This window comes from Drosophila suzukii, chromosome X (assembly GCF_043229965.1).
Source record: "Drosophila suzukii chromosome X, CBGP_Dsuzu_IsoJpt1.0, whole genome shotgun sequence".
Taxonomy (NCBI): Eukaryota; Metazoa; Arthropoda; class Insecta; order Diptera; family Drosophilidae; genus Drosophila; species Drosophila suzukii.
The window spans coordinates 14,699,604-14,726,626 of NC_092084.1; the positions used below are offsets into that span (position 1 = coordinate 14,699,604).

General features: G+C 40.8%; 1 protein-coding gene across 1 annotated transcript in view; it reads left to right on the plus strand.

The window, feature by feature from the left end:
- LOC108018973 (chondroadherin) overlaps nt 1–19,495 on the plus strand; it is a 34,468-nt gene extending 14,973 nt beyond the window's left edge. The window contains exons 3-5 of the mRNA XM_036819920.3: nt 3,790–4,427; nt 9,343–10,526; nt 17,348–19,495. Of these exons, the coding sequence (XP_036675815.1) occupies nt 4,305–4,427; nt 9,343–10,497 (1,278 nt within the window). The 5' untranslated portion in view covers nt 3,790–4,304 and the 3' untranslated portion in view covers nt 10,498–10,526; nt 17,348–19,495. The remainder of the gene's footprint in view (nt 1–3,789; nt 4,428–9,342; nt 10,527–17,347) is intronic.
- The last annotated feature ends 7,528 nt before the right edge of the window (nt 19,496–27,023 follow it).

Sequence of the window (27,023 nt, forward strand, 5' to 3'; positions counted from 1 at the left end):
TTTTCAATTATAATGTCACGCATTTATGCCTGCGCTTATTTAAGTATTATTGTGCTGATGCTGCCCGCTCCATCCAAGGCTCAAATCCTCAGATGTCCTGCCGCCCCTGCCAGCTAGCTCCTTTTTGCCATCCTCGGTGTCCAATTAAAAGCCGATGCTGCTGCTGCTGCTGCAAGGATTTGGACACGGGTCGTTCTGAGGGGCAACTAGGGGTTAAGAGGGGAGGTTAACTCCTTTAACATCAGGTGCTCTTCTCAGCCGTGCTGGCCGTGCTCGGAGTTTTGGTTCGGAGCAGTTCGGACTGCTTGCATATTTGATTTGTGCATTTAAACATTTCAAACAAGCTGTGTCAACCCACCATTCTACTATTCTACTATGCCACACCGGCCCACCGCCAGCACCACCCATTTCAACCCATTTTCCAAGTGGCAGTGGCAAGTGCAAGCGACATTGCCTCATTGGAAATTCTCTTTAGAGTAATTTCAGTTATTATATTGCTTTGGCTTTGTTCATCCTTGTTCTTGCTGCTACCGGTGATGCTGATGCTGCAGCAACTTAACTCCTACCTGGGCATTATTTATTATAAATGATTAACAAGCAGCTATTTGCGAGAGACCAGTGCGGAGCTGGCTCAATTCGAGGCATCTGCATCGAACATTTTGCATCTGCAACTGCATCTCTATCCGCAAACTGCTAAGATCCTGAGGCCGGGCTTCCATCTCGGCTGTCACATCTGGCATTTGTCCTGCCGCTTGTCCTGTCACCTCACCACCCCGCCCTGGCCCCTCCTTCAAGCTGTCTTCTAATCCGGCCATAAATGTTGCATGTGTCGAAGGCTTTGAGCGGACAAGGCCGGAAAGACTGAGCCTGCCACAGGCCGACCATCAGAGAAGCGATTTAATGCCACCTGCGGCCTGTCCACAGTGAAGCCTCGAACGTGGGAAATGACCACAGATACAGATACATTGGTATATTTAACATAAGTCCTTCTTCACACAGCTACCTAGTTGATCTTGGCTATTTCTTCAATTTTAACCAGGGGTTAAGCTTCATTTTATTTTAAGTGTTTTTTTTTTAATAATTATTTAATATAAATAATCGTTTTTAAGAGGTATAATACTTAAAACGACAGCAAAATATTCCATTTATCATAGATTTTTGTAGGGGGTGCATCGTGTTTTTTTGCAAAATATGACAAAAATCAAAAATTTTCAGGTTTTAATGCCAATGTATTGGAAATTAAACAACGAGTTCAACGAGGTGTGGCATTCTTCGATCTGACGATTAGTTTTGTTATAGCAGACAAAAAACCACATTTTTAGGGTGAAAAAATGGGAATCCGATTTTGGTCAATATTACGAGATTCACTTCTTGTCAAAAATGCGATTTTTCTTTCCCGTTTTTCAGCCGTAGTTTGGTCAAATTAAGGCGTACAGCAAAAAGACCGACTGTTTTGAACAGCTTGCTTGCCATGCTAACGATCCCAATCATTTTAAGGAAAATTTATTTTTTGACCCATTTTTGGATTTTTTGTAGATGGATCATCACATTTTTTCGAAAAATGGCAAAAAATGAAAAATTTTCGGGTTAGAATGCCAATCGATTGGAAATTAAACCACAAGCTCAACGAGGTATGACATTCCTCATTCTGACTTATACTTTTGTTATGGCAGCCAAAAAACTGAACTTTTTTGGTGAAAAAAAGGGTTCAAATTTTGTCAAAAATGCGACTTTCAGATTTTTGTCAAAAATGCGAAATTTTTTTTCGGTTTTTACATCGTAGCTCAGCGAAATTAAGGCGTACAGCTAAAAGACCGACTGTATTGAACAGCTTGCCTAATATGCTAACGATCCTCATCATTCTTAGGAAAATTTATTTTTTGACAAATTTTCTCATTTTTTGTAGGGGTTGCATCACTTTTTTTCGAAAAATGGCAAAAAATGAAACATTTTCAGGTTAGAATGCCAATCGATTGGAAATTAAACAACGAGCTCAGCGAGGTATGACATTCCTTATTCTGACAAATACTTTTGTTTTGGCAGCCAAAAAACTGATTTTTTATGTCGAAAATAAGGGATCAAATTTTTGTCAAAAATGCAAAACTCAGATTTTTGTCAAAAATGCGAAATTTTTTTTCGCTTTTTCCATCGCAGCTCAGCCAAATTAAGGCGTACAGCTAAAAGACCGACTGTTTTGAACAGCTTGCTTAAAATGCTAACGATCCTCATCATTCTTAGGAAAATTTATTTTTTTACCAATTTTCTCATTTTTTGTAGGGGTTGCATCACTTTTTTTCAAAAAATGGCAAAAAATGAAAAATTTTAAGGTTAGAATGCCAATCGATTGGAAATTAAACAACGAGCTCAACGAGGTATGACATTCCTCATTCTGACGTATACTTTTGTTATGGCAGCCAAAAAACTGAACTTTTTTGGTGAAAAAAAAGGGTTCAAATTTTTGTCAAAAATAAGAAATTCAGATTTTTGTCAAAAATGCGAAAATTTTTTTCGTTTTTTCCATCGTAGCTCAGCCAAATTAAGGCGTACAGCTAAAAGACCGACTGTTTTGAACAGCTTGCTTAAAATGCTAACGATCCTCATCACTTTTTAAAAAATTTATTTTTTGACCAATTTTCTCAATTTTTGTAGGGGTTTCATCACTTTTTTTCGAAAAATGGCAAAAAATGAAAAATTTTCAGGTTAGAATGCCAATCGATTGGAAATTAAACAACGAGTTCAACGAGGTATGGCATTCTTCGATCTGACGATTAGTTTTGTTATAGCAGCCAAAAAACTACATACATTATTTTATTAATAGTCTATTGATCTTAAATTAAAACTAATAAAATCTAATTTTATTATTTTATAACACGACAAATAAAACTTACTAAGATGCCAAGTTAATATTGGTAGTTCATCATATTTAACTAGGGGTTACGATTAAGTAATTTTCAAAGCTCCAAAGTTCATAAAAATTTGAGTTTCATACTCTCGTTGTTCCATGATTTTTATATAAAACTTGACAAATAAAATGAGTGCTCTTCTTTGTATTTTTTTTTAAATTTAGGAACGTTTTTAACTTTAACAATTAGATATCTAGTCAAAAAAGCTTGAAACTCGAAACTGAAAAGAAGATTCCTATAAAAATCATTAACTCATTTGTTCTTAATATGGCTCATGAATAATACCAACTTTTACATTTCGTTGTTACAACTTTCCCATTCATTTGTAATATTAAACTACCATTTATCATTTACCTTAAGTACGTGTATTGTAGTTTTATTCAACTCCACCAAATGATTATGGCATGTTTGTTTTTACGCAAGCCAGACATTCGATTAACTGAAAATGATGCCTTAAATTGACGTTTGGCATGGGTTTTGGGAGGATCTATTACGTTTAATTATAATATAACTGATGTATGAATCTCGTGGCTGTCAAAGAAATAATTGGTCCGTCTCATTCCAGTTTTATATAATTTATGCTCACGTTTCAATATTTTAGTGGTTTATTCAAAGCCCAAACACATGTGTGTATTTCACTATCTATATACTGGAAGCGTGTTTATATACTGCAAGAGCATTGTATTCACATTTAGTTCGAGTAAGTCATAACTTTTAAGTGTCGCATTGCTTCACTCTCTCGGCCTTTGGACTTTGGAACTGCAAACTCGAACTCTACCAAAAATCCCCCAATCTCCGCCTACCAAGACACCAGTCCACCTTTTAACCCAACCAAATTCACTCCACAGACTCTATATCTATATCTTTCCTTTTCCATCTCTTGCAGTTATTGGCATGCCACGCCCCCGCAGAGCGTAGCAGAAAGGGGCTGGAACTGGAACTGGAACAGGAACAGGAGCCGGAAGAAGAAGCGTAAATAAATATGATAAAGCTTAAGAATATATAATAAAGGGGAGAAGACGAAGACGAAGAGAAGGGAAAGTTTAAATGAAATAACGCAATATAAAAACATAAATAACTAAGGAAAGAGCCGAAGAAGTGGAAGTGGAAGAAGCAGCAGAAGAAGGGGCCAGCGAAGAGTAGAGCCCAAAAAAGTAGGCAACAAAAAGCGGCAGCCGAGAATCTGCGAAGCTGGCCGGCGATACTACAAGGTGAGGCATACTTTTGGACCCCCCCACCCCCGTCGAAGAGGAAGTCCCCGCTCCAGGATAAGCAGCAGAATCTGGGCAAGGACCCCGGGACAAAGAGGAGCAGAGCAGAGCAGAGCAGAGCTGGGCAGCCGGACAAGAGAGAATAGAGCTCAATTACGCCGCCAAACTGTCGTGTCAGCAACAACGTGAAATGTGCAATTCCTGGCTGGTGCTCATAATTGCGCTCTCCGTTGTCGTCTGCCTGTGGAACTCGCAACAAACCGAAACATCCAAATCATGCCCAGCCGAGTGCATCTGCTTGTCCCAGACTCAAGTAAGCTTAACAATCTACTTGTACTCCCAGGGCCAAGTGCCGGGAATTACGGGGGGGGACTGTTTTTGGGGGTTTGTGGAGGGGTGGCAACGCTGCACAGTGGTCTTGACTACGCGGCACGAAAGATTATAGCATCTATATATATAAAGATACACTATCTTACGTGGATATCAGACAAGAAAGAGGTAGTATTATTGACATAGGTATGAGGATAAATCTTGGAAACGATGTGCTTTGATCTCAAGGTGGTACTGTGATATGGAACGTCTCATATATGGTATAAAAGTGCTGCGGAAAGAAAAGTGATAATTGCAGGAATAAACATTTTTGGATAGTAGCTAACTATATTTTAAAACTTAAGAAATCTTCTATAAGCTAAGAATTCATATATCACTTTTTATTTTTTTTTATGCAACACTAAGATAAGTAGCCTAGATATAATTTACTTAGAACTATTTATCTTAATTATTAAAGTACATACTTGGATATGTTATCGATAAGTAATCACTCTACATGCACTAACACATTATCGTTCGAATGAGCTAGAAGCAGTTGGGAATTACAAGTGCACACTGAGGGGATCATTTTGAAATTAACAATATCGATGACGCGGCCGATTGCATATTATATTAACAGCATACTAACATTTTAGTAACAATATATTTAAATTAGCTTAGCATAGGTTTTAAAATATATTTCTTTCAACATGATTTTTGTTGGTTGTAGCAAGATTTTTTTTAATTTTGTATAATGCGATTGGATCATTGATGTTGAATATATATAAATATATTTCAGGAGTTAGGTGGGGATGGCATTACTATAGATCAGGACATTAAGTAATTACTTTATATAGGGATTTATAAGTTAAAACCAATATTTTAAATTAGGCTAAGTATTATAAAACAGTTTGTTATACCGCTAGAAAATCATTTAACATAACCAAGTAGTTTAAAGGATTACAAAACAACGCAAGAATGGTAACCAAAAAAGGCGAAACAAAAACACTGCAGTAAAAATATTCCCCGGTAGTCGATAAAAAAAAGCTATCGCTTGCACGAAGCAAAATGAATTTAATTGCATTTTTGCAGAGCTATCAGAAAAACCGAAAAGGTAATTTTAAAATTTTTTAAAGTTTTCTTATCACTGCGGCTATAACAGTACAAGAAAAAACGCCCATGATATCATATATTTTTCAAGATTTTATAAAAATAACCTTATATGATATTTTAAAAGAGAAGTATATTTACCAATACATTTTAGTGATATCTGCAAGTATATAAATGCTGCGGTAAGCAGAAGATAAGTTTCGTTCTTGTTTTATTTTGTAAAACAGTGGTATTTTTAGTTTTTGGCTGGCGAAAGACCATACCACTTAACATTTAAGCGAGCTTAAGCACAAGTGCAACTGGCCGGCTCACGAAGGTTTTCAGACTCATAATCTCAAGATGGTTAGGCCACTTGGCTCCACAGTGCGGTCGAGTTGTATGCAGAATCATCATCAGGAGCTCCAGAAGTGGCAGTGGTCAAGGGAGTGGGGGGGGGGTGTACTGAAGACGGGAGAAAGAGCTGGAACAGATGCAGTAGAAGGAGCTGGAGCTGGAGAATCGGGAGGATCTCTGGGGAACTGGTGGTCAGGCAATGGCCACAGCTGCTCGTCGGCCTCCTCGGCACAGTGATGAGCGTAGAAAATTAATCGAAAATGCAGGAAAATGGTTATTTTCCTTTTGTTTCTGCGTCTGCTGTACTTGCAGAGCTCCTTTCTCCAGGCGCCTTTCTCCCCCCGCATTTTTGTGTGTGGCCGTATTCAATGGTGTCCCGCGAGAGTTTTGGAGCACGCTTAATGCGCATCCTTATTACCAGTGGGAACTTGGCATCGTCATTTCTAGCAAATTGAGAACTTAAGTGATTTCATTATTCCGGATTATAGACAATGCAATGATTTACTCAGCTCTCGTTCTCCACTTATCTCTCTCCGCTCTCCACTTTGGAGAGCTCTGGTCGCAACTTCTTTATTTTTAGGTTGCTCTATTTTATTTTGATTTTTTTTTTTCAATTTTTGGGTTGAGGCACCCAGTTAACTGTATTGAAGAGGCGAAATTAGTTCAGGCCCCCCTCCCCCATCCCCCAAAAAAAAAAGGTAACTAAAGTGAAGCACACTTTTTGGGGTCAGGCCCCATGTTCGCCACCTCATTCTTGCCATCCTACCCACTCTCATCGCCATAGCCCCCCATCCCCATCCTGATTCTTTTCCACCGACAGTGCCAGTTAAAGTTCAGCGAACAAGGGACTTTTTAACCGTGTCGCTTGAATTCGCAACTCTGAATGCATAGAAACGAAATTTCATTAAACGGAACAGAACAGAACCGAAACAGAACGTAACGGAACTGAGGCAAAAATAACAATTCAGTGGGGTAGATTGCTCGGGCGAAAGGGAAAGGACCTCTCTCCCAAAGAAGTGGAGAGCCAAGGAAAGAAAACTTTTAATTCGTTCATTTAAAAAGGTGAAGCGTATGAAAATTGTGCAAATGTTACGCAAGAAGTGCAGCCAAGGTGGGTGGATGGGGGTTTATCGGGCGGTACGGAAGGTACGGAAGGTAGAAGAAGAATTGGGCTGTGGGCGGGGTCAAGAGGAACGTGACAGGCGATGGACAGTTATGCACAGTTACTTGGCGACCTGTAGACTCCAGACCACCAGGCCCAAATCATACACTCGAAAAATGATTTTCACTTTTAATCAGTTAATGAAAATAATATTTTTTTCTTATTACAAAAGTATTCCTTAATGATGATCTAAAAATAAATATATATAGAACATCTATACACAACAAATTAGTCATCTTAACTACTACAGAAAACTCTCTCTCTTTACTCTTAGTACTCTTTTTTAATATACCTTTTTAAAACTGTTGAACTATTAGGCTTATTTTCAATTAGGAGAAAGCATTACGGACATTAAATAATATTCGGACATGTAATTTATTTTCTATGTAAATTAAATTGGTAAAAAGTGCGCAGAAATTATAAATTTAAATGTGCTGGTTATATACGAACTCAAAAGTACTTTTATCTTATAAGTGCAAAGTAATATTTTTAACAAAAAAAAAACAAATTGTAATTATCTATTTTAATTTTAGAACATTTTCAGGGGTCCTTCTCTAGCGTTAGAACACATTTTTTCATTTCACTTTCATTTACTGTGATAACATATCTCCTTAGTTCAAAGTTCAAGTTATAAGTAAAGGTTTCCAGAGGGTTATTTTAATCACTCGAACTTTTTTCTCAAAGTGTAAGCAAAAGAAAATGCAAAGTTTAAGTAATAAGTATAATTATTCTAAAGTAATTCTCAGAGGGTTATTTTAGGCACTATAACTTTTTTCTCAAAGTGTAAACAGAAGAAAATGCCGGGCGGGAAAACGGCACACATCAGCACATAAAAGTTATAAAAAATGAAGGCACAAAGCAGAATGACCAAAGACGAAGACAAGGATGAGGGCGAAAAGGAAGACGGAGGGCGAAGGATGTGCGAAAAACAATGCTAGACAAGGATATCGTCGCTAGTAACCACGGACTCGCTCCGCCGCCAAAAAAACAAGAATTCGATTTAATTTTATTTTGAGCAATAAAGCCACAAATTCAATTTTCGCGCCACGCATCAAACAAAGTCCTACTCCGGGCTCCGAGCTCCTTGGCCCATCGTCCTGCGTCCTGCGTCCTTCGTCCTTTCATCCTGCATCCCTCACTCGATGTGGCGTCTGATCTGATTGCCCAACGGCTGTCAGTTGCCATGGAGAAGGCTGCGGAGGAGCTATCAATGGCGCCCACGGGAAAAGCGGGCGGGGAAATGTCATAAAGCAAGAAAACACAAACTGATTAAGAGCGAAAACCTTTGATGAGTCGATGAGTCCGCTGACAAAGCTGACAACTTTCGGGGTCGGGGTCTCCACCTCCATCCATCTGGCGGCTGAATAAATGTAACATCAAAAGGTGACCCAAACAATGTGAGCTGGAGCCGGGTAGAGCATGCTAGTGAAAGGCAAATAGCCAGGTTTTTTGCCGGCCAAGAGGTAATCTAATCAAAGGAAACACCTCTTAACGAGTCACCAAAACTGTGACGATCGCATTGAACAATTCTGATTTAAAATGTTTTATGTAATTTCGATTTTATTGCGTAAAACAAATAATCATATAGTTTAATATAATGCTTGTTTAATAATATTCATACCAAAGTTAATCATATAAATTTGATATTATTCATATTAAAAAAACCCTCGATATTACAAATTATAAATTCTTGTTGATTAATATTATTTTGACTTGTGTAATAATATAGCTCGCCCTTTTTCTGACATAAATAAGAATGTTTAAACTGAAACCGAAATTTATTCGAAAATGTATTTTAATACAAATTAATATTCTATGATCAAATTATAATATAAAATATGTGGTGACCCTATTTTTTCGTAGTTCTCTATTTTTAAGATACCTAATTAATCCCTAATTCTAACAAGCTTTATTTTCGAGGGATTTCAATACATTAACTCTATGTTTTCAAAAGGTGAAGTTTAATAGTGAGAAGTTTTAGCAAACTCGAAGTCAGATCATCATGCATGCAACGCTAGAACTTGTTGGGAATTATAGCGCAGCAAGATGGGTAAACGTTAACAATTCGATAGTAAACTCTAACTTTCGTTTGTAGTTTGAAGGTTAACTATAATACTTTTACTGGTGAACACTTAAAATAACTATTTCTTAAAAGTGTAGGCCAGAAATGATTATAAGATATCCATTCTTTAGTTAGTTTTCAATAGGAAGTTATTTGTGTTTTTCGACTAGGTGATTTGTTTGGAGGAAACCTCTTATATTATAGACCTGTATAAGCCCCTGACTCAAGAGAAACCCCCTTTTTTACCCCCAGGTGCTGTGTAACACGGGTGGCCTCGAGCAGATCCCCCTGCGCCAGCTGCCGGCGACGGTCGAGAACCTGGCGCTGACCAAGAACAACTTTCCGATCATCAAGCCGGACTCGTTCGCCGGCTTGCGGGCGCTGAAGAAGCTCTCGCTGGACGGGAACAACATCACGCGGATCAAGCAGTTCGCCTTCCGCGGCCTGCCACGCCTCAAGGAGCTCTCCATCCAGTACACGCCGCTCCAGATGGTGGCCCAGTTCGCGTTCGCCGGTCTGCAGAATCTGTCCACCATCCTGCTGAGCCACAATCAGATCCAGCGGATCGAGGGCAACGCCTTCGCCGGCACCTCGAACATCAAGCTGATCCTGCTGACCAACAATCCGCTGATCCGCATCGACAGCTCGGCCTTCTCCAGTTTGACCAACGTGGGTCATCTGATCCTGCCATCGGGCATCCGGAGCATCGAACAAGACGCGTTCTTCGGCATGGACACAGTGGGTCTTCTAAAGTTGGCCTACATGGATCTCAAGGAGGTGGCACCCTTCACATTCCGTGGGCTCTCCAATGTCCTGCTGCTCACCCTGCAGGAATCGGATCTGGGGGTGATCTGCGCAGATGCCTTCACCGGACTCACCCAGGTGGAGACGTTGCAGATCCTGAACAACAAAATCGACTCGATCGAGGAACTGAACTTCACCAGCACGGCGGCCATCAAGCACCTAAAGTTCTTCGGTAACCATGTGCTGGAGACGCCCGATCCCAATGCGATCATCGTCGACGGGGTGGAGCACCTGCAGCTGGTTAGCAATCATTTTCCCTGCGGCTGTCACATCCACACCCTGCTGGACGGACCCCTGGCCGAGGGTGCACACAATCTGAGCGACTTCCTGCAGAAGAACTACTGCATATCGCCGCTGGAGGTCAACGGGCGGGTGATGAGCGAGCTGGACATCGATTCCATTGGCCGCTGCTCTGATCAGTTGACCAAGGGCAACTTGGGCAGCTCGGCGGCCTCGCTGGCCCTCGGGATCAACTCGATGCTGCTCATCGCGGTGGCCAGCTGTGCGGAGTGGCGTCATGTCCGTCTTTTGGCCAACCGACTGGCCCAGCTCCTTGGCCACGTGGCCTGGCGAAGGCGTCGGAAACGGCGGAAGGGCAATTAGGCGGAGGTCTCCTGCACTGACTACCGGAGGTAGGTAACTTAACCTGGCCAAAATCTTACCATTTTACACATCCTTTTTGACCTGGGACCAAATTATTTAGCTACTGGTCCTTCGAGCCGGATACGGCTAACCAGCAGATTTTGTGTCCTTAAAATAAGCCATATCACAAAGCTATATAAATAGTGTTTACCGAAAAACATCTACTTAAGAGCAAGCTGCAATTGTTTCTGCTCCGAGTATTATACTCCTTAAGCTGGTCCTACGAGCCGGCTTGGCCTAACCAACATATTACATTTTGATTGAAATTAGTCACATAACAAAGCTATATTAAATTACATATAATCCGAAAATATATATTTCATAGCAAGCTGAGAATTTTTCTGCTGCGCTAATAATAGTTTTATAAACTGGTCCTTCGAGCCGGATAATCACCTATCACTACAAACATTTTTTTTGCGGTGTAAGTTGTAGTAAAGCGACACCTGCTCAGCTCTCAAGTTCTAGTCTCAAAATTCCAGAGTGCCACAAAATGCGGCCAGTCGGCAAATGGAAAACGGTTTCAATGGCCTCTCATCTTTAAATGCAATCGCAAACATGGCCAGCAAAGTGTTTAGTCATCGTCATAAGTATTCCACGCAGCCCAATCCCAACCAATTCGCCGGGGCCCCCGAAAGCAATTGAACTGCTTGAAGGACCAGAAACCGTGCTGCAGTGCAGCCAACATCAGTTCTCGGATACAGTTTCATTGTGGAGCGCTTTAAGAGTGTGCTGCAGGGTGGTTTGTCGGGTTAGCATACAAAACGAAAACGGAAATTACAAATTCTATTCACTCGCCCGACTGTGGCACTCTAATTCGTAGCCGGAGCTGCTGTAGGTGGGTGGGGGAGACCCACTCCAGAGTCCAGAGTCCGGAGTCCGGAGTCCGAAGTCCTGTGCCCCCGGGCCACCCAATCGCCTAACCCATTTAGCCTTGCAGCCAAGAGCAGACGGAGCAACTTTGATGGAGACGTTGGGAGTCCTTGGGAGCGGAAGAGGGGAGTCCTTGGGAGCCAGGAGCCAGGAGCCAGGCTATTCTTCAGCCGCTTATCGCAAAGGATTTAGATTTATCTAACTTGATTATGAGGCCGACCGGGGGTTCCTTTCCTCCTGGCTTCCTGGGCCAGGGGAAAGGCTTTCGGATCCTGGGCGGCCTAAAACAAATGCCCAGAGAAATCATTGAAGGAAATTAAAACTTTGTTTACTTTTAAGTCCTTTCTCGTCTGAGGAGCAGCAGCAGTTGAATAAGAGGTCGAATCAGAAACAGAATCAGTATCACAGGCCGGGCTAAAAAGTTCAAGAAAGGAAAGGAAAAAAGAGGGAACATTTTTTTTTTGTGCACTGAGCCGGTTCTGTTTGCATTTGCATGGCCCTCCTTGCTGGCCACATTAGATGGCCTATTCACTTAATCAGTTTCATTTTTTACCCCCAATTTTTTTTCTTTTTCTTTGGCTAATTGAAGGACAGCCAGTGGCCGGCGGGCAGGATGCAGCAATTTGAGTCCACTTAAAGACTTAAAGCCACTCTTCGTTTGGCAAAAGGCGACATGAACGTGCGATGGTCGCCAATGTGGCTGGCTTAACACGTTCCCCCGGTTTCGTCCAGCCACGCCCACAGCCCTACGCCCCCTTTTCCCACTCGAATCCTCTAGGGTGGACCATGTTGTAGGCGCACTTTGCTCTTTGGCGCTTTGGCACTCGTCCGCAGATCGTTAACTTAATTGTTCCGCTTGAAATCCGAAAACTGCCAACGCTATTGTTGCGACTGATAGTCGTGAATGGCCGTGACCACGCCCCCTTAAGGCCCCCAATCCCCCCCCCCCTTGGCAAACGCCTATGGCAGGAAGAGGAAGAGACACAGGAACAGGAACAGGAACAGGAATGCAATAAAATTGGCGTGACTAACTCAGCTCTGGAAGCGATGTGAGCATTGCAGATGAGCCGCTGAGCTTCAGGCGGAGAATCGGATGAGGATGTGTGTATATGGGGGGGGGGTTTGACTACCCCATGCGGCAGCCACTAGAGGGCGCAAGTCGTGCGTGCCTCGGCCAACGTTGACGCTGTCATGCAATCAGCAAATAGGCGACCGCAGCAAAAGTCGCGTAATTAACGCGAGGCCAACATGGACTAGGTGGCCACACCGCCGGATTTCCCATTTCCACCCATTTTCCCCATTTGCCATTCACAAGCTTAAATTGGAGTCCCGAATCAGCGTTCTAGTTCCCCCGCAGCTGTAGATGTAGCTGTCCATCCCCGTCCATCCATCTATCTATACATATATCATAGCTATACCATACCATACCATACCATACCATACCATACCATACCATATCATACCATACCATATCCGTACCCCTGCAAAGCTGTGATAAATGTTCAGCCAGGGTCCAGAGCCAAAGCAAACATGGGAAAGTGAAGGGCGATAAATAAAATCATCGACGACTACGGCGAGCTGTAAAAACGTGGATGCGAAAAGTGAAATGCAATTGAGAGAGTTGCAAATTGAAAAGACTCGATTAGAGTGGGTAGAGGGGTATTTTTGTGATGGCGCCCGGTGAAGTAAGGAATTTTTGCAGATTATTCCCAGAGTAAGTGTTCCCAGCCAACCGATAGCCAAATAGCCATGGGCCAAACCAAAGCGATGGTTAACTTGCGTTATTAACGAGGGGAATTTCCACACATCTATGCACTGAGTACTCCTTCCTTTTTCAAGAACCCATCCGGAATAATCCTCTCCCAAAGAGGTAATGCTCCATCATCTTTATCGGAGTCATCCCCCCCCCCTGAATCACTACTGCTTACTCATCATATGCCCCCCTTTTGCGAACCCTTCCCACACCACTGTGCTGAAATCTCTGGCAAATTACCAGCGACATAAATTAAAAGCCGACCACAATGGCTATAAGACTCTGGTCGAGTGCGCCTGAAATATGACAACGGCCAGTGGCGCGTTAAGCGACGTCCATTTGCGTGTCATAGGGCATTTTTATACATATTTGCCTGGTCGAGAATTTATTGGGCTAATACAAAATTTAATCAGCCTATATACCGATTCCTCCTTCTTCTGCCATTCTGTCCCAGTCCACTTTTTGCCCCTTTTTTTTTTTGTGCCCACCCGGTTTCTGTGCACTTTTCTGTGTATTATCAGACTCGAGGCCACCATAAATAACTGAAAGTAAGGGCCACAGTTGAAGTCTAGGTCCAAGGTCGGGGTCGATTTAGCAGTTGCCATAGGGAGTCCAACAGCTGGCGGCGCAAAAGGATTGGCATTGGTCCTTACACTTCATTTAAAGTCAAGGAGTCGCACATAAATTTCCATGCACATAATTAAACGACCAAATGACAAAGCAAAATCGTTAAGCCGAGGTCGAAATGGAGGGGAATGAAATGGGGGATACTAAAACTGCTGGTTGGGTAAAGTATAGAAAGGGATGGGATAGCAAAAAAAGGGAACGAGTCGACCTCGGGTTAAACACAAACCTAATAAAATATGCACCCAGATGACCCCCACTGAACACCCCAACCCAAACGACTGCTAACTTTGGTGTGCGTTGTGTGTTGTGTTTATCTAATAACAAAAATTATGAAAATCTATGTGGGTGTCCTGTCAATTAACGTCGCCTGTAATGAGTCGAATGGCACACAGTCAAGCGCAGGCACACCGGGCGTATGAGCAATGCGGGCCAAGGGATTATTTTGGGGGGCGGATTTTGGATAGGATAGGTCATTGACGTGACCAATGGAGGAGAAATAATCACGGGGAACGGTAGACAAATGATATTGCCTTGTAATGATATATACTGCTACGTATTCTTTATCAAACCATAAAAATGGTAAAAGTTCTTGGTGTCATGACTATAATAATATAATATTAGTGAACTAGAGATGGGCAATTGGGTGTGGAGGTTTTTGAATAGGACTTTGACGTGACCAATGGAGGAGAAATAATCAGGGGGGAACGGTAGACAAATTATATTGCCTTGTAATGATATATACTGCTAGGTATTCTTTATCAAACCATAAAAATGGTAAAAGTTCTTGGTGTCATGACTATAATAATATAATATTAGTTAACTAGAGATGGGTAATTGGGTAGGGAGGTTTTTAAATAGGACTTTGCCGTGACCAATGAAGGAGAAATAATCAGAAAAGGATAGACAAATGATATTGCTTTGTGATTGTTAGGTATTCTTAATCAAACCATAAAAATTATACAAGTTTTTGATGTGACTATTATAATTATATAATATTAGTTAGCTAGGGATTTATAATTAGGTGGGGGTGTATTTAGGATATGATAGGTCTTTGTCGTGACCAATGGTGTCTTGATTCTAATTATATAGTATTAGTTAACTAGAGATGGGTAATTCGGTGGGGTGGTTTCTGAATAGGACTTTGATGGCCATTGATCATGGAGGAGAAATAATCAGAGAGAATGAAAGAGGTATTCTTTATCAAACCATAAAAATGATAAAAGTTCTAGGGATTTATAATTAGGTGGGGGCGGATTTAGGACATGATAGGTCTTTGACGTGACCAACGGAGGAGAAATAATCGGAGAAAGAAAGACAAATGATATTACTATGTGACTATATTTATTGTTTGGTATTCTTTACCTAACCATAAAAATGATAAATGTACCAGGTGCCATATAATATTAATTAACTAGGGAGGGCTAATTAAATCTAAATTAAAAGGCTAACATGTTGAAATGTGGCAGACGTCTTTTAATAAATCAATTCAGGTAATTTCTGCCCAGGGAGTTTCGGCTTTATAAAAGGGGTTGGAGGAAAGGCCTCCACCTCCATCGCCGCCTGTCAGTCTCGATAACTCAGAGTTCAGGCGTAAATGGTTGCTCAAGGTATGTAGATGGGTGTTGGGTCCTAATGGGTGGAGGTTAAAAAGGGGAGCAAAGGAACAACTTTATCAACGCGATTTTGGCCGCTAACTGAAGACTGAGATTGAGACTGACGCACAGTCGAGGCCGAGGCAAAAATGCTTAAGTAAGCTTAGTGAGTTGAGCCCACACCAGCCACCTCCACCAACTGCCACCTCCACCGAACTCCTCTTAACCCATAAAACATTTCTACACATGTGCGCCCTTTTGTATGCTACAATGAAACTCAATAAGGGCAGGGCGAGGCGGGTTTTTCGAAAGGTAACATGGGCCGGGCTCAACAATTTAAAAGTTAAAAACTTTGCTGCTGCCTTTAAAGCCTTTAAGTATTTTAATTATGTAGGATTTGAGTTCCTCTGGCCTGGGCTCATGGCCCAAAGCCCTGCGAAATTTGTAGATGTCAGTGTGTTTTGTTGGGGAGTGTAGCAAACTGTAGCAAAGTGGAGTAAAGTCGAGTGCTGGGGGGCTGCTGACTGCTGCCAACTAATTGAAAAATCGCCTATGCCCGAGGCTCTCGAATTGTCTCAGTTGCCAGAAACTTTTTAGCTACCCCAGTGCGTGCGAGATGGGAGTTGAGAGATTCGAAATGGGGAGATGGGATATTCGAGATGGGGGATTCGAGATGCGACCTGATGTGACACATGCAAATCACATGAGCCAGGTTCTATGGCCGCCTAAGTGCTTCCCAGTCGGTTGTGTCGTTGCGAATCTGGTTCAAATTTCACAAATCCAGACCGATCATCTCACACACCGGCCGACACCAGACAGAGATCATCATCATCGCCGTAGCGAAAGTCCTGGCCTCCACTCACATCAGCATTCACATTCACATTCACATCTACATTCACATCTACATTCACATCTCCATCCACATCAACAACATCTTCATGCTCTTGAGTCGGCAATATAAATCAAATCAAAAGCACAAACAAGCCGCGAGTGTGTACACAATTCAAGTAAACTCCATAGAGAGATTGCCATGCCCGAAAATCCAAAGCAGAGGCAGGGGCGTAGTAGAGTGGGGGGGGGGATATAGGGATTCGGGGGTCCAGAGACAGACCTTCAACTGGGACATAAATCAAGGCGCCGGCAACTTTGCACTGCACTTGCTCGACCAGTTCAGGACAGTCGGTGCAGAGTACAGAGCACAGCCAGGACATCCAGGACATCCAGGACATTCAGGACATCCAGGACATCCAGGACACCCGCCATACCAATGTCAGGGGAGATGGGCGCACACAGATATATCTGTTCATATAGATATACGATATATACGATAGATAGGCATGTAAGTGCACTCGAATGTTGCTTGTTGCGATGATGACATCGTCATCATCCTGTGATGGGGACATCTCCACCCCCCTCCCCCCCTCTACAGTCATTCTTCTCCTATTCGTCCTTGCCCAGAGTCGGGAAAATGCTGTGTTGAACATCAATCTGCTTGAGCTATGACAACGAAGCGTTTTATTGTTGTAAACACACAGACAAATAGATATATAGGTGGGGGGGGTTGAGGTCCTACATACATATAAAAATGGCGAATGTCCCTTGAAGAGCTCAACTAGTTGGAGACCCTGTGAACTGCCAATTCAACGAGCTAAACGGGCTTGCTTCTCAAGTTTTTCGACTGAGCAGTTTGTTTATTACTTGACAAGTTGCGTTTCGAATCAGTTTAAAGTTGAAACTTAAAAGGCTTCCAAAAGTCACGGGCGGTTCGCTACTGAAGAAACTTCAGCCAAACTTGGGGATTTCACTGTTGGTGAACTTTTTGTAATCTTTTTTAAGATCTCTTGGCTTTTGGTTTTACGTTCGGTTTGGCTGCGATATTGCAGCTATATGTCCACTTAAATGAAAATCCAAAATACTTTGCCAATACTGATCATTACCATGCACCTTTCTTCTTTCTTTTTCCTTTCAGAGAACTGCAGACTACATCTCAAGAACCGAATTCAAGCATCATCTTTCCCTGCCATTAAATCCATTCCGATTATTGACTTCGCCAGTGTATCCGTTATCTACTAAAGATAAACTCGGTGTTTATGTAGAGTGAAAAGGCGGGTTCTGCTATCATCCTGCGAAATCTGAGATTCTGTTGATGTCGCTCGAACTGGAACCGGGAACTGGAACCCTTCTTGCCATTCGCATCCCCCTTCCCGAAAAATGCTGAACCCTAGGCTAATCCTGCAACCAGGATACTGCATCCTGCATATCCTTCGCCCGAGGGCCCAACTACATTTGTTTGTTAGTTGTTTACGTTTGTGTTGCCATTTCGTTCTGTTTGCATTAAATGTGAAACGCGGGCAGTGACAGTCTGCGCATTGCGAACTGCGAAATGCAAAATGCGAAATGCTAAATCCACAAATACAAAATGCGGACTGCGGATTGAACACTAAATTATTATATCAAATTTCGAGTCAAATGTGTGTAAATCATAAAGTGAACACATATGGACGACGGCATAGACAAAATCCAATGTAAGCGTATTTGTATTTCTATTTCTATTTGTATTTGTATATGTGACAGTTAAATATATAAACATATAGCTATATGTACGAAAGAGAATTTTTTTTTTTATCATAGTTGATAGTTCATAAATAACTGGGATATTTATTGGCCAATTAATAAAGATGCAATTTATACAAACATCTATATATATGTGAAAATAAACAAAAGCAGAGACATAATCTGCATTACCTAGCCAGATGGATATAGTATATATGCATACATCCATATGCATAGCCAGTCTAGTCAATTAATGCCACTGTATCTTGTATCTTTGTATCTACGATAGCTATTCTAAAGCTAGCAAAAACGAAAAACCAAAAACAAAAGCAAAAACAAACATTTGTACTTATTTTATAAATCGAGTGAAACTATACGAGTCCGCTATATACGGAGCACACACTATTATTATATGGATAAATATGTGATAAAACGTTTGCAATGCCACAAACTCACAGATCTGGGTGGAATGGGCGGTATGCCATGGCCTATAGCCGTGGCTATATCTATTCTTCCCGCCCATTTTTACCCGCACTGCAGGCTGTACATATCAACAGGTTACAGGTGGACAACTCTTATCAATTACTAACTTGCTTATCTGAAATGTAAAACAAAGGTAAACTACCGTGTACATTTTATAGCGAAGCCCAAAACTAACCCAACTATATTTATAAGTCAGCCTCCGAAATGCAATTCGATCTAACAGAGAATTAAATGTAAATTGAAACAATTTGTCCAAACAATTTGCCGCAAAACGCAAATCAAATGAAACAAAACAAAACAAAGCAAAACAACCGATTTGTTCTTGCAAATGAAAAATCTTTCCAAGCAAATTGTTTTCTAGGTGTATGAGTAGTATCTGTGTTGGCCTGCGTTTGTGTGTGTGTGCGTGTGTGTGTTTGCATATCCTTTTTTTGAGGCCCAGGAGAATTGTTATTCCAATTAGACGTGTTAACGAGCGAAAGCATTGCGGAAAATAACACACAAGATACGTGCAATATATATACACTTAGATATACAAATAATAATTAACCTATAGATATTGAAGATTTTTTTTGTCACCCATAATATTTATGAGAAACATTTCCTTGTCAACCCTTAAGCTGCTATAAAAAAAAAAAAACAAGTCTTATACCAAACTAATAATACTTATAGCGAAAAGTAAAACTAGAAAATATCGATTGTTAATACTGCGATAACGTCTTCGATTAAATGTAAAATAGCATAAATGTGTGACCTAAGTAAGTTCCCATCATAATTATTTTGTGTCTAAACTTGAGAATCGAGTTGGAGGTGAATGGGAGAGCCATCATAAGCACATTGCATTATAATACTAAATATATATAATGTTAACTGTAGGCTAAATATGAGATATACAGGTGCATAACGATAACGATAATGAGATACCAAGCTACAAAAAGAAAACTAAACCCAAGGAAAGCAAAAACGAATACCAAACTAAAACCTATGAAAAATTGATAATCTATAATAATAATAATCAAACCTACTATCGATGAGGAAGCCAAAAAAAACCAAAAGAAAAAAAAAACAGAATGAGCGAAACAAAAACAAACATAATAAATTCAAAAGCCAAGCCAAAGGATTATTTATTTCTGGTGGAAATGGAGGTGGGATGACAATAAATGCGGGTCCTGTTCGCAGTAAGTAGGCGTGGCCGAATGGGCGGCGGCGGATAAGGGTTGCCAGAGTCCAATAAATCAAGCATTGGCGCATCACAGATGCTCTTCTTCGCCACGCTGGCCGAGGCTTAAAGTCCTTATTCCAACCCCTTCCCAACCCCTTCCAAACCCCTTCCAAACCCCTTCCAAACCCCTTCCCAACCCCTTCCCAACCCCTTCCAAACCCCTTCCCAACCCCTTCCAAACCCCTTCCCAAACCCCTTCCCACGAAGCCTTTGTCTTTTTTAACATCTTCCTCTGGCCGCCTCGGCTGCTTCATTTTATGTTTCTTGTTCCGCTTTGCTAGTTTTTTATTTATATGATGCAAAAGCTTTAAATGCGTCACCAGCAGCAGCAAAAATACCAGGACAACCCTGGGGAGGTCCAAGGGAAAGGGGGACTCCCGGCGAGAGGATACACAGCAATTTCAGCAACAATAATAAATATCTCGAGTCAACCGCAGCCACAGCAAAATGCAAAAAAAAAAAAAATGACACAAAAAATAAAAAACAGAAAACAAAAATGGCAACAACAAAAACAGGAGCCGCACAAAACGCTGTCTTTTTTTCGCAGCCCAGTCCTCCGCCCAACTCCCCTCCCCTCTTGAAAAAGACAAATGTATGCATAAGTCGCCAACGCAGTGTCTGCAGAAATGATTTCACCCAGTACTTGCCGCATTTTGAGGCCCAGCACAGTGCCACTTAGTCGGGGAATCCCCGTTCCTGCACCGCGAAAAGGATCAACAAAATCGGTCGTCAATAAAGCTTCTTCATACGCCTAAAAAGGATGTCCTCACAGTGATGTTTCATACTCTGATTTTGATACATCCATGTAATTTTTAAAAGATTTGTTTTTCATTACCTTAAAAATTCTGTTTTAATTTTGTACTATCATTACAGTATTATTAAGAAATCTTTTTTAATATATTTTAGCTAGTACAACGTCAAGAAACACAATATTTTTAAGAAAATTTACTTTTAGAGTTTTAATAGAACGGAAGTGTTTCTATAAAGACTATAATATATAATTTATTATCTAAATTGTTGGAGTTCCTTTGATGCCAGCTAAACAAAGTTCCAGGTATAACTTATTGCAGTAACGCTATATCATTTTTTTCCCTATTTTTAAAGGGGGAAGGATGAAGGAAAAACTATCGCCGGGTGATGAATACTATCGTGTCGCCCTGCTTGATGGCACTCTTTTGGCCAATTACTTTTACCGGCACCTGTATCGCACTCACACTACCATGCAGGGGCAGATGCACAGTTAGTCCTTCGGTTTTCGGCTGCTCCTGTGCGCAAAATATGAGCGGCATTAAAAATTAGTCCAAAGTACTGCTAAGTGCGGAAGCAGCCGCGGCAAACTATCAACGAGAACTGCTGTAAAACGACATAGAGCGATGGGTCAGCCAGTTAATACCCTAGCTTAAAGGTCTCAAAGATTGATAGGTTCTAAGAAATCCTTAAAAAAAAATTAACAGAACAGGCCAAGAAATGAGTCTGTGTTTGAATCTATCTATAGATGTCGTCTTACCATAGGCTCCAATATTATATCTCCAAGATTATAAGATATTAGTAGTATTATTAAGAATTTAATAGATCAAAATAAGATTAAAGAGCACTAAGGACTACGTAAGCCTTGGAATATAAAATACTAATAGGCTATGTTGTTTATCTAAACATATGTTCAAAACCACCAACCGTAAAGATGAAAATACTTCCCAAGACTTAAAAAAAATGTTACCCTGACTACCCTTTATGCCCTTGGATGTCTGTGTAAGTATATGAACTACAACAATGCGACACACACATACCGACAGGGAAAAGCGCAGAGAAGCTAGCGTGCCATATTTTTACTGTACAGTTAGCAGTTGTGTATGGCCTTCCGCTTTCTCCGCTTTCTCCGCCCCCCACCCACCACCCACAAAATTTGTGCGTTGCCATTAGAGGTGGAAAAAGCCGCGGTTTCGTGTCCCATCGCACTTTTTATTGAAAAGCTTTCCGTCTTTTTTTAGTAAACCTAAACCAGTTGGTATTATATAAATCTAAAAACAAGCCTTGATCCCGAAAACAACTATATTTTATTAAAACAATAAGCAATATTCAAAAAATCTTTTTCCATTAAACCTTTAAATACTATATATATACTTTTTTTCCCAAAAATTATCATGACTTTTTTAAAATAAATGCAGTTAGTTAAAAAAAAGCGCAAGTGTCAAGAGGCCTTAACCAATCAAGTAACATAAAAATCATATGTTTCAAAATGGGTTATTCATATAACCCGAAGTCTGCTTATAACCTTTTATAGCCTTTTAAGATAATAGGTTATAAGTCCTTAAAAGGCACAGTTTAATAATTCAAAATATTTTTTATTGGACCTCTATTTTGTCAAAGTGGGTCGTGTTGAAAAAATTCTAGATAGTGGCCATCTCTAGTGGGCAGCTTCTACTTTTTTCCACCGCGGACTCTACTAGTTTTGTTGGTCGAAAATTTTAATGCCACATTTAGCGCTGGCGACAATGCTGACGTTGGACCCCCTTGGCCCCCCCCTTTAGGAAACTCCCATGAAATGAGCGGGGCTTAAAGCGCCCCGAAAGTATTCCTATTTTTTTTTTTTGCTTTTTTGTATGGGATGTAGGAACCATCTATAGTGCCCAACAACAACAGCCAACACTCGACATTGGCATATGCCACGCGAATATGAGCAGTTGCATACTCGCTGGTGGGTGGGGGGGGATTGTATTTTCAAAGGGGGCTTATAGGGGGGGGGGGGGGGGGGTCCAGTCTATTGGCCAGAGAACGAACATAATTGGCAAGTTGTATCCATTGGTAATGGTTACCGAGGACCAAAAAAGAATGAGAGTAGTTGTGCTGTATAGGATGGTATGCGGTATACGGTATTCGGTTTTTGGAAATTCGGGATGGGATGGCAAAACGCTCTGCAAATGGGAAAATACAAAACGAAAATCGCTTAAACTGTGCAAACCAATAAATTTAAAGCAGCTTAAGCGATGAACACGAAACAAAACAGAGCCAAACAAAAACAGTCTGGCCAGGGAAAAGTCCGGTGGGCGGGAAAAGGCGTGGGTGGTGTGGGTGGTGTGACTGACTGCACACAAAAAGCTACTTTGGAGGCGTATATGTATATGTGTGTGTGTGCTGGTTTCGAGTCCTCAAAAAATCATTGAAATTAAATGCAAATCAGCCGACAAAAAGGATAAACACATATATGTACATATGTATGTACCCAGGTTGGGTTGGTAAAAAGAGCCCCTGTGGATCGGTGGGTGGGATTGTTGGGTGTCACTTGAGCTGGCTGTTATTTCTATGGCCAGCTGGTTGTTTAGTTTGGCCGGTCATGCATCATCGTCATCAGCAGCATCATCATCATCATCATCGTCATCACTATCATCGTTATCGTCATCCGCAAATGCACATAGGTAAACACAACCAAACCAGCACTCACCTTATGTATTACTACACCAGGAGAAATTTGTTGCTTCTTCAAATAAATTTTACCGGGATCTTAATCAATTTCCTCCATCTTACCACTTTTTTTTCCCAAGCTATTAAAATTTTACACTTAGAAAAAATGTGATTTTGATAACTGGTAAAAGGAATTTTTTTAAAATATATTATATAACACTATATCATATCAGGATACTCTTTGATCTTCTATTGGATCTGTCCTACATTAAATATTCCACCAAAATTATAAAGGGTGAGCTTTCAATGCCAAAACAGTTATTAAAATATCCAAATTCCCTTAAAGGTTACTATTTAGGTTAATTTTTTGGACGGACATCTAGAATCATGGTCAACCCTTTAAAAAAAAGTAAAATTAGCAACTTTTAACAGCCAACTTAAGTAAAGATAGGTTTTTCGGGCATGACGTCTGAAGTATAATTTGATTAGGACCAATTAGTCAAATCGAGGTCGCTCGAAATTAATTTAAGAGTGACCTATTTCTCTTTGTGTACGAACATGATCGATGTGTATGGCTTATATATGTTGGTATATGTATGTGTGTGTGCAAAGCAGGCTTTGGCTACTGTGCGTGTGTATTTGGGGGGGGGGGCAACGAACCCCCCTCACGCTCTCACTGTTTTCACTTGCTGCACAAACACAACAAACACCAATTGAACTGCAATTGCATGCAATGCATTTTGCATTTTGGATGCCCCAGACAAACACTCAACGAAGGAGGATTGTGGAGGGGGGGCTGTTCCTGAATGGAGCTCTCACATAGCAGAAGCATCTGCTGGCCATGAAATGATCCTTAAAAGACCACAAAACGATTTTATTCAATTAAAATGTCAAAAACGGTGTTTGTTTTCGTTATTTAATGCTATAAATATTTACACTTTTATCTATGCCGCTGCTGCTTCTCACCCCAGAGCATTGTTGAGTGCATGAAGAGTCCATGAATGAATGGAAAAGGAAAAGTTATTCACTGTATATTCATCGACAAAAATATATTTACATATATGTATGATTCAGCGGCTTGAACTGATTGGGAATCATAAGTGCGTTGGATGGAAATAAGCAATTATACTCGTAAAAGCCATTTAAAAAAATCGGGAAAAAAGCTGTAGATTAATAAGAACAAATTGAAAAGTTTATTTAGTTATAATTTCCAGTTGGTTTTAGTGGACAGAAAAAATTAATTATTTTTATTTTATAGAATTTTCCTTTGCATAAGGGTATTCAGAGTGTGTAAATTCGAAATATTGATTTTACTATTCAAGTCAACTTTATGTTATTGTATTTTTTTATTTATTGTGCAAAACTTTGAGCTAAATGCTTTTGACACTTTCTCTCTGTCATTTGCACATTGCCTAATATAGAGTTATGCAATTTTTGAAACAAATATCATAGGAATTAGCTTTCGGGATTACAGGGAAATGCACAATAATTACTTTAAGAAGGCATTCGGCAAGGCAAGACTTGCTGAGAATTTCAAGTGCCCCATTTCCATTGGAATGTGTAATAGCCGGTCAACAAGTTTCCAATTCATCAGATTGTTTTTAGCTACAGGGCCATAAACATTGCTTACATAATAATTATTATGATTATCATATTGAAGGGGGCGACGGAGGACGAGTCCTTCAAGAAGAAGAAGAATTGAAGACGAAGGACGATGGAAAGGATGTAGGCATAGCCGATAATTTGTTGTTGCTGTTAGCCGAATATTTTTGGCTTATTGCAAATTTTGAGCACGTACAACTCGTAAAGACTATTTACGATTCTAATAAAAATTGTCCCCCACTGGCCGTGTCATCCCTTTTGAAGGCAGAAAGAAAGTGGAAAGTGAAGGTTCTACCGTGGAAAGTGGGGGGGGGGGTGTTTGTCCTTCTAATAACGAGCCGTTTTCTTCTCACCCTTTTGTGTGTGCATGTAAATTGTTAAATTTGCTGCTAATTAAATTGCCGGTGCTGCTTGAAATTTGCATTCGTTTTTAATAAACTTCTCCGGTAGTGAAATGGAATGGTATAGGGGTTCCCTATCCTTGAGCAGACCCTCTTATTAGGGGGCAAATATCCCTGACAAAGACATTTTAGCTACTCTATCAAGAGATGGCAGGGCGAAAAATCTGATCGAATTCCTTGTCCCCCTTTTACAATGCCGGGAATCCATGTAGATGACTCCCACGATTCCCGATTCCCGATTCCCAATCCCTCATTCCTGATTTCCGATTCCTGGATTCCAACTCGCCACCGATGGTATCCCACAATTCGTTTTATATTTGCCATTCAATTGTTTTTTTCTTTGCTAGTATTGCTTTCTTGCGCTGCTCTCTTTTTCGTCCTGTTTTCCACGTCTCTTTCTGCACTGGTTGCATTTTTAAAACTCACTCTCGTCATCGCGCGGTTTTGCTGGGTATCACAGGGCATTCTGGTTCTCGGGAACCCCATCTATCAAAACTTTTTATAGGTTATGGAAAGAAAAGGAAGTGGTGATATCTTTTAAATACTAAATTGGATAAAGATAAGGAAAGATATATTCCGAGGGCCTTGCTTCATATTTTATAGAATTATAAAAATAATTTCAAGAAATTATACATAGTTGATTACATCTATACGAATCTTTATACTCGTATGTACATATATAACTAGTAAGTGCATTATAATCCTGTAAAAATATGGTATTTTATATTAAGTATTAATATATTATTGATGCCAGACTCACTTCCCTGCAAAATATAATAGATCCTATACAAAAACCGTTTTATAGAACTTTGTTTCATAGAAGAGGTATCGGCTTTCTTGAAATTTTTGGAACCATCAATGTTTTCTGCGTGAATTTAAGCTTTATAGATGATTATAGATATTGATTTCTTCTGGGAATTTCTGGAATTCTTGTATGAAGTATTAATATAGTATTGTCCTGCTACATATTAAGTACCGCCTATATAAAAAACGTTTTTTAAGGACATAAAGTCGAAGTCAAAGTCTAGATCTCGACTTTCTTTCAATGTAATCTAGGTAAATTTAAATAATCTCGCGTCTTATAATATCACATTGTACAATCTTGGCTTACTTCTGTGCAATTCTGGTATTATTAAGAAGCATTTATCAATAACTTATGCTATCTGTGGCTGGGTCTAGCTCATTTGTAGTTCCCCATTTTGGTATGGTACTGTACCTAGGGGTATTTAATTTGCGGTTAAAAAGGAGTACAACATTGAGGGGTATGCATCCAGGACCCCAGTGATCCTGGTGCCGCTCCCATCGCTGCTTACGTGCCCCGTTCGGTTGCATTGATTGCCACCTGTCAGCCACCTGCAACTATGCTCCTGGCTGCTGCGGCTATCCTGTCTCTCGTTTTAAATCAATACAACAAATTTCGCGGGTCGCCATGGATGGTTGGTTGGTGTGGGTGCAAGGGGAAAGCGGAAAAGGGGAAAGGGGGTAGGGATTTCCCCCATTTTCCGGGCTCTTTTCTGACTCCATCTTCCGTTTGCTGCCCCCGGAGCCATCTGATCCTTGTGCCGTTTAAAATGTTCTGAGTAATTAACACGCGGCGTGTGTAACCCCAAATGGTTATACCGTGAGGGGGCGTGGATGGGGGATTCCGGGAATGGGTATGGGTATGGGTATGGGTATGGGAATGGGTCTGGAACTGGGACTGCTACTGTGAAAATGTGCAACGTAAGCGCTGCAATATGGAGCAGACTGGGGAGCCACGCACATGGTCAAAAAGTTACACGTTCCCATCGATGGGTTGGTTCAACTTTTATTTATTGATTTAATACTTTTTCAATTTACTGAAAATGGCCAAAGAGTTTCCGCCCGGCGACAAAGTGTGTGTGTGTGTGTGTGTGTGTGTAAGCCATAACTACCTTGCAGTGGCAGTGCCAACTAATTCTGAACCGATGGATCCCCCGTTTCCCGCAGACGACAGCTGTTCCCCC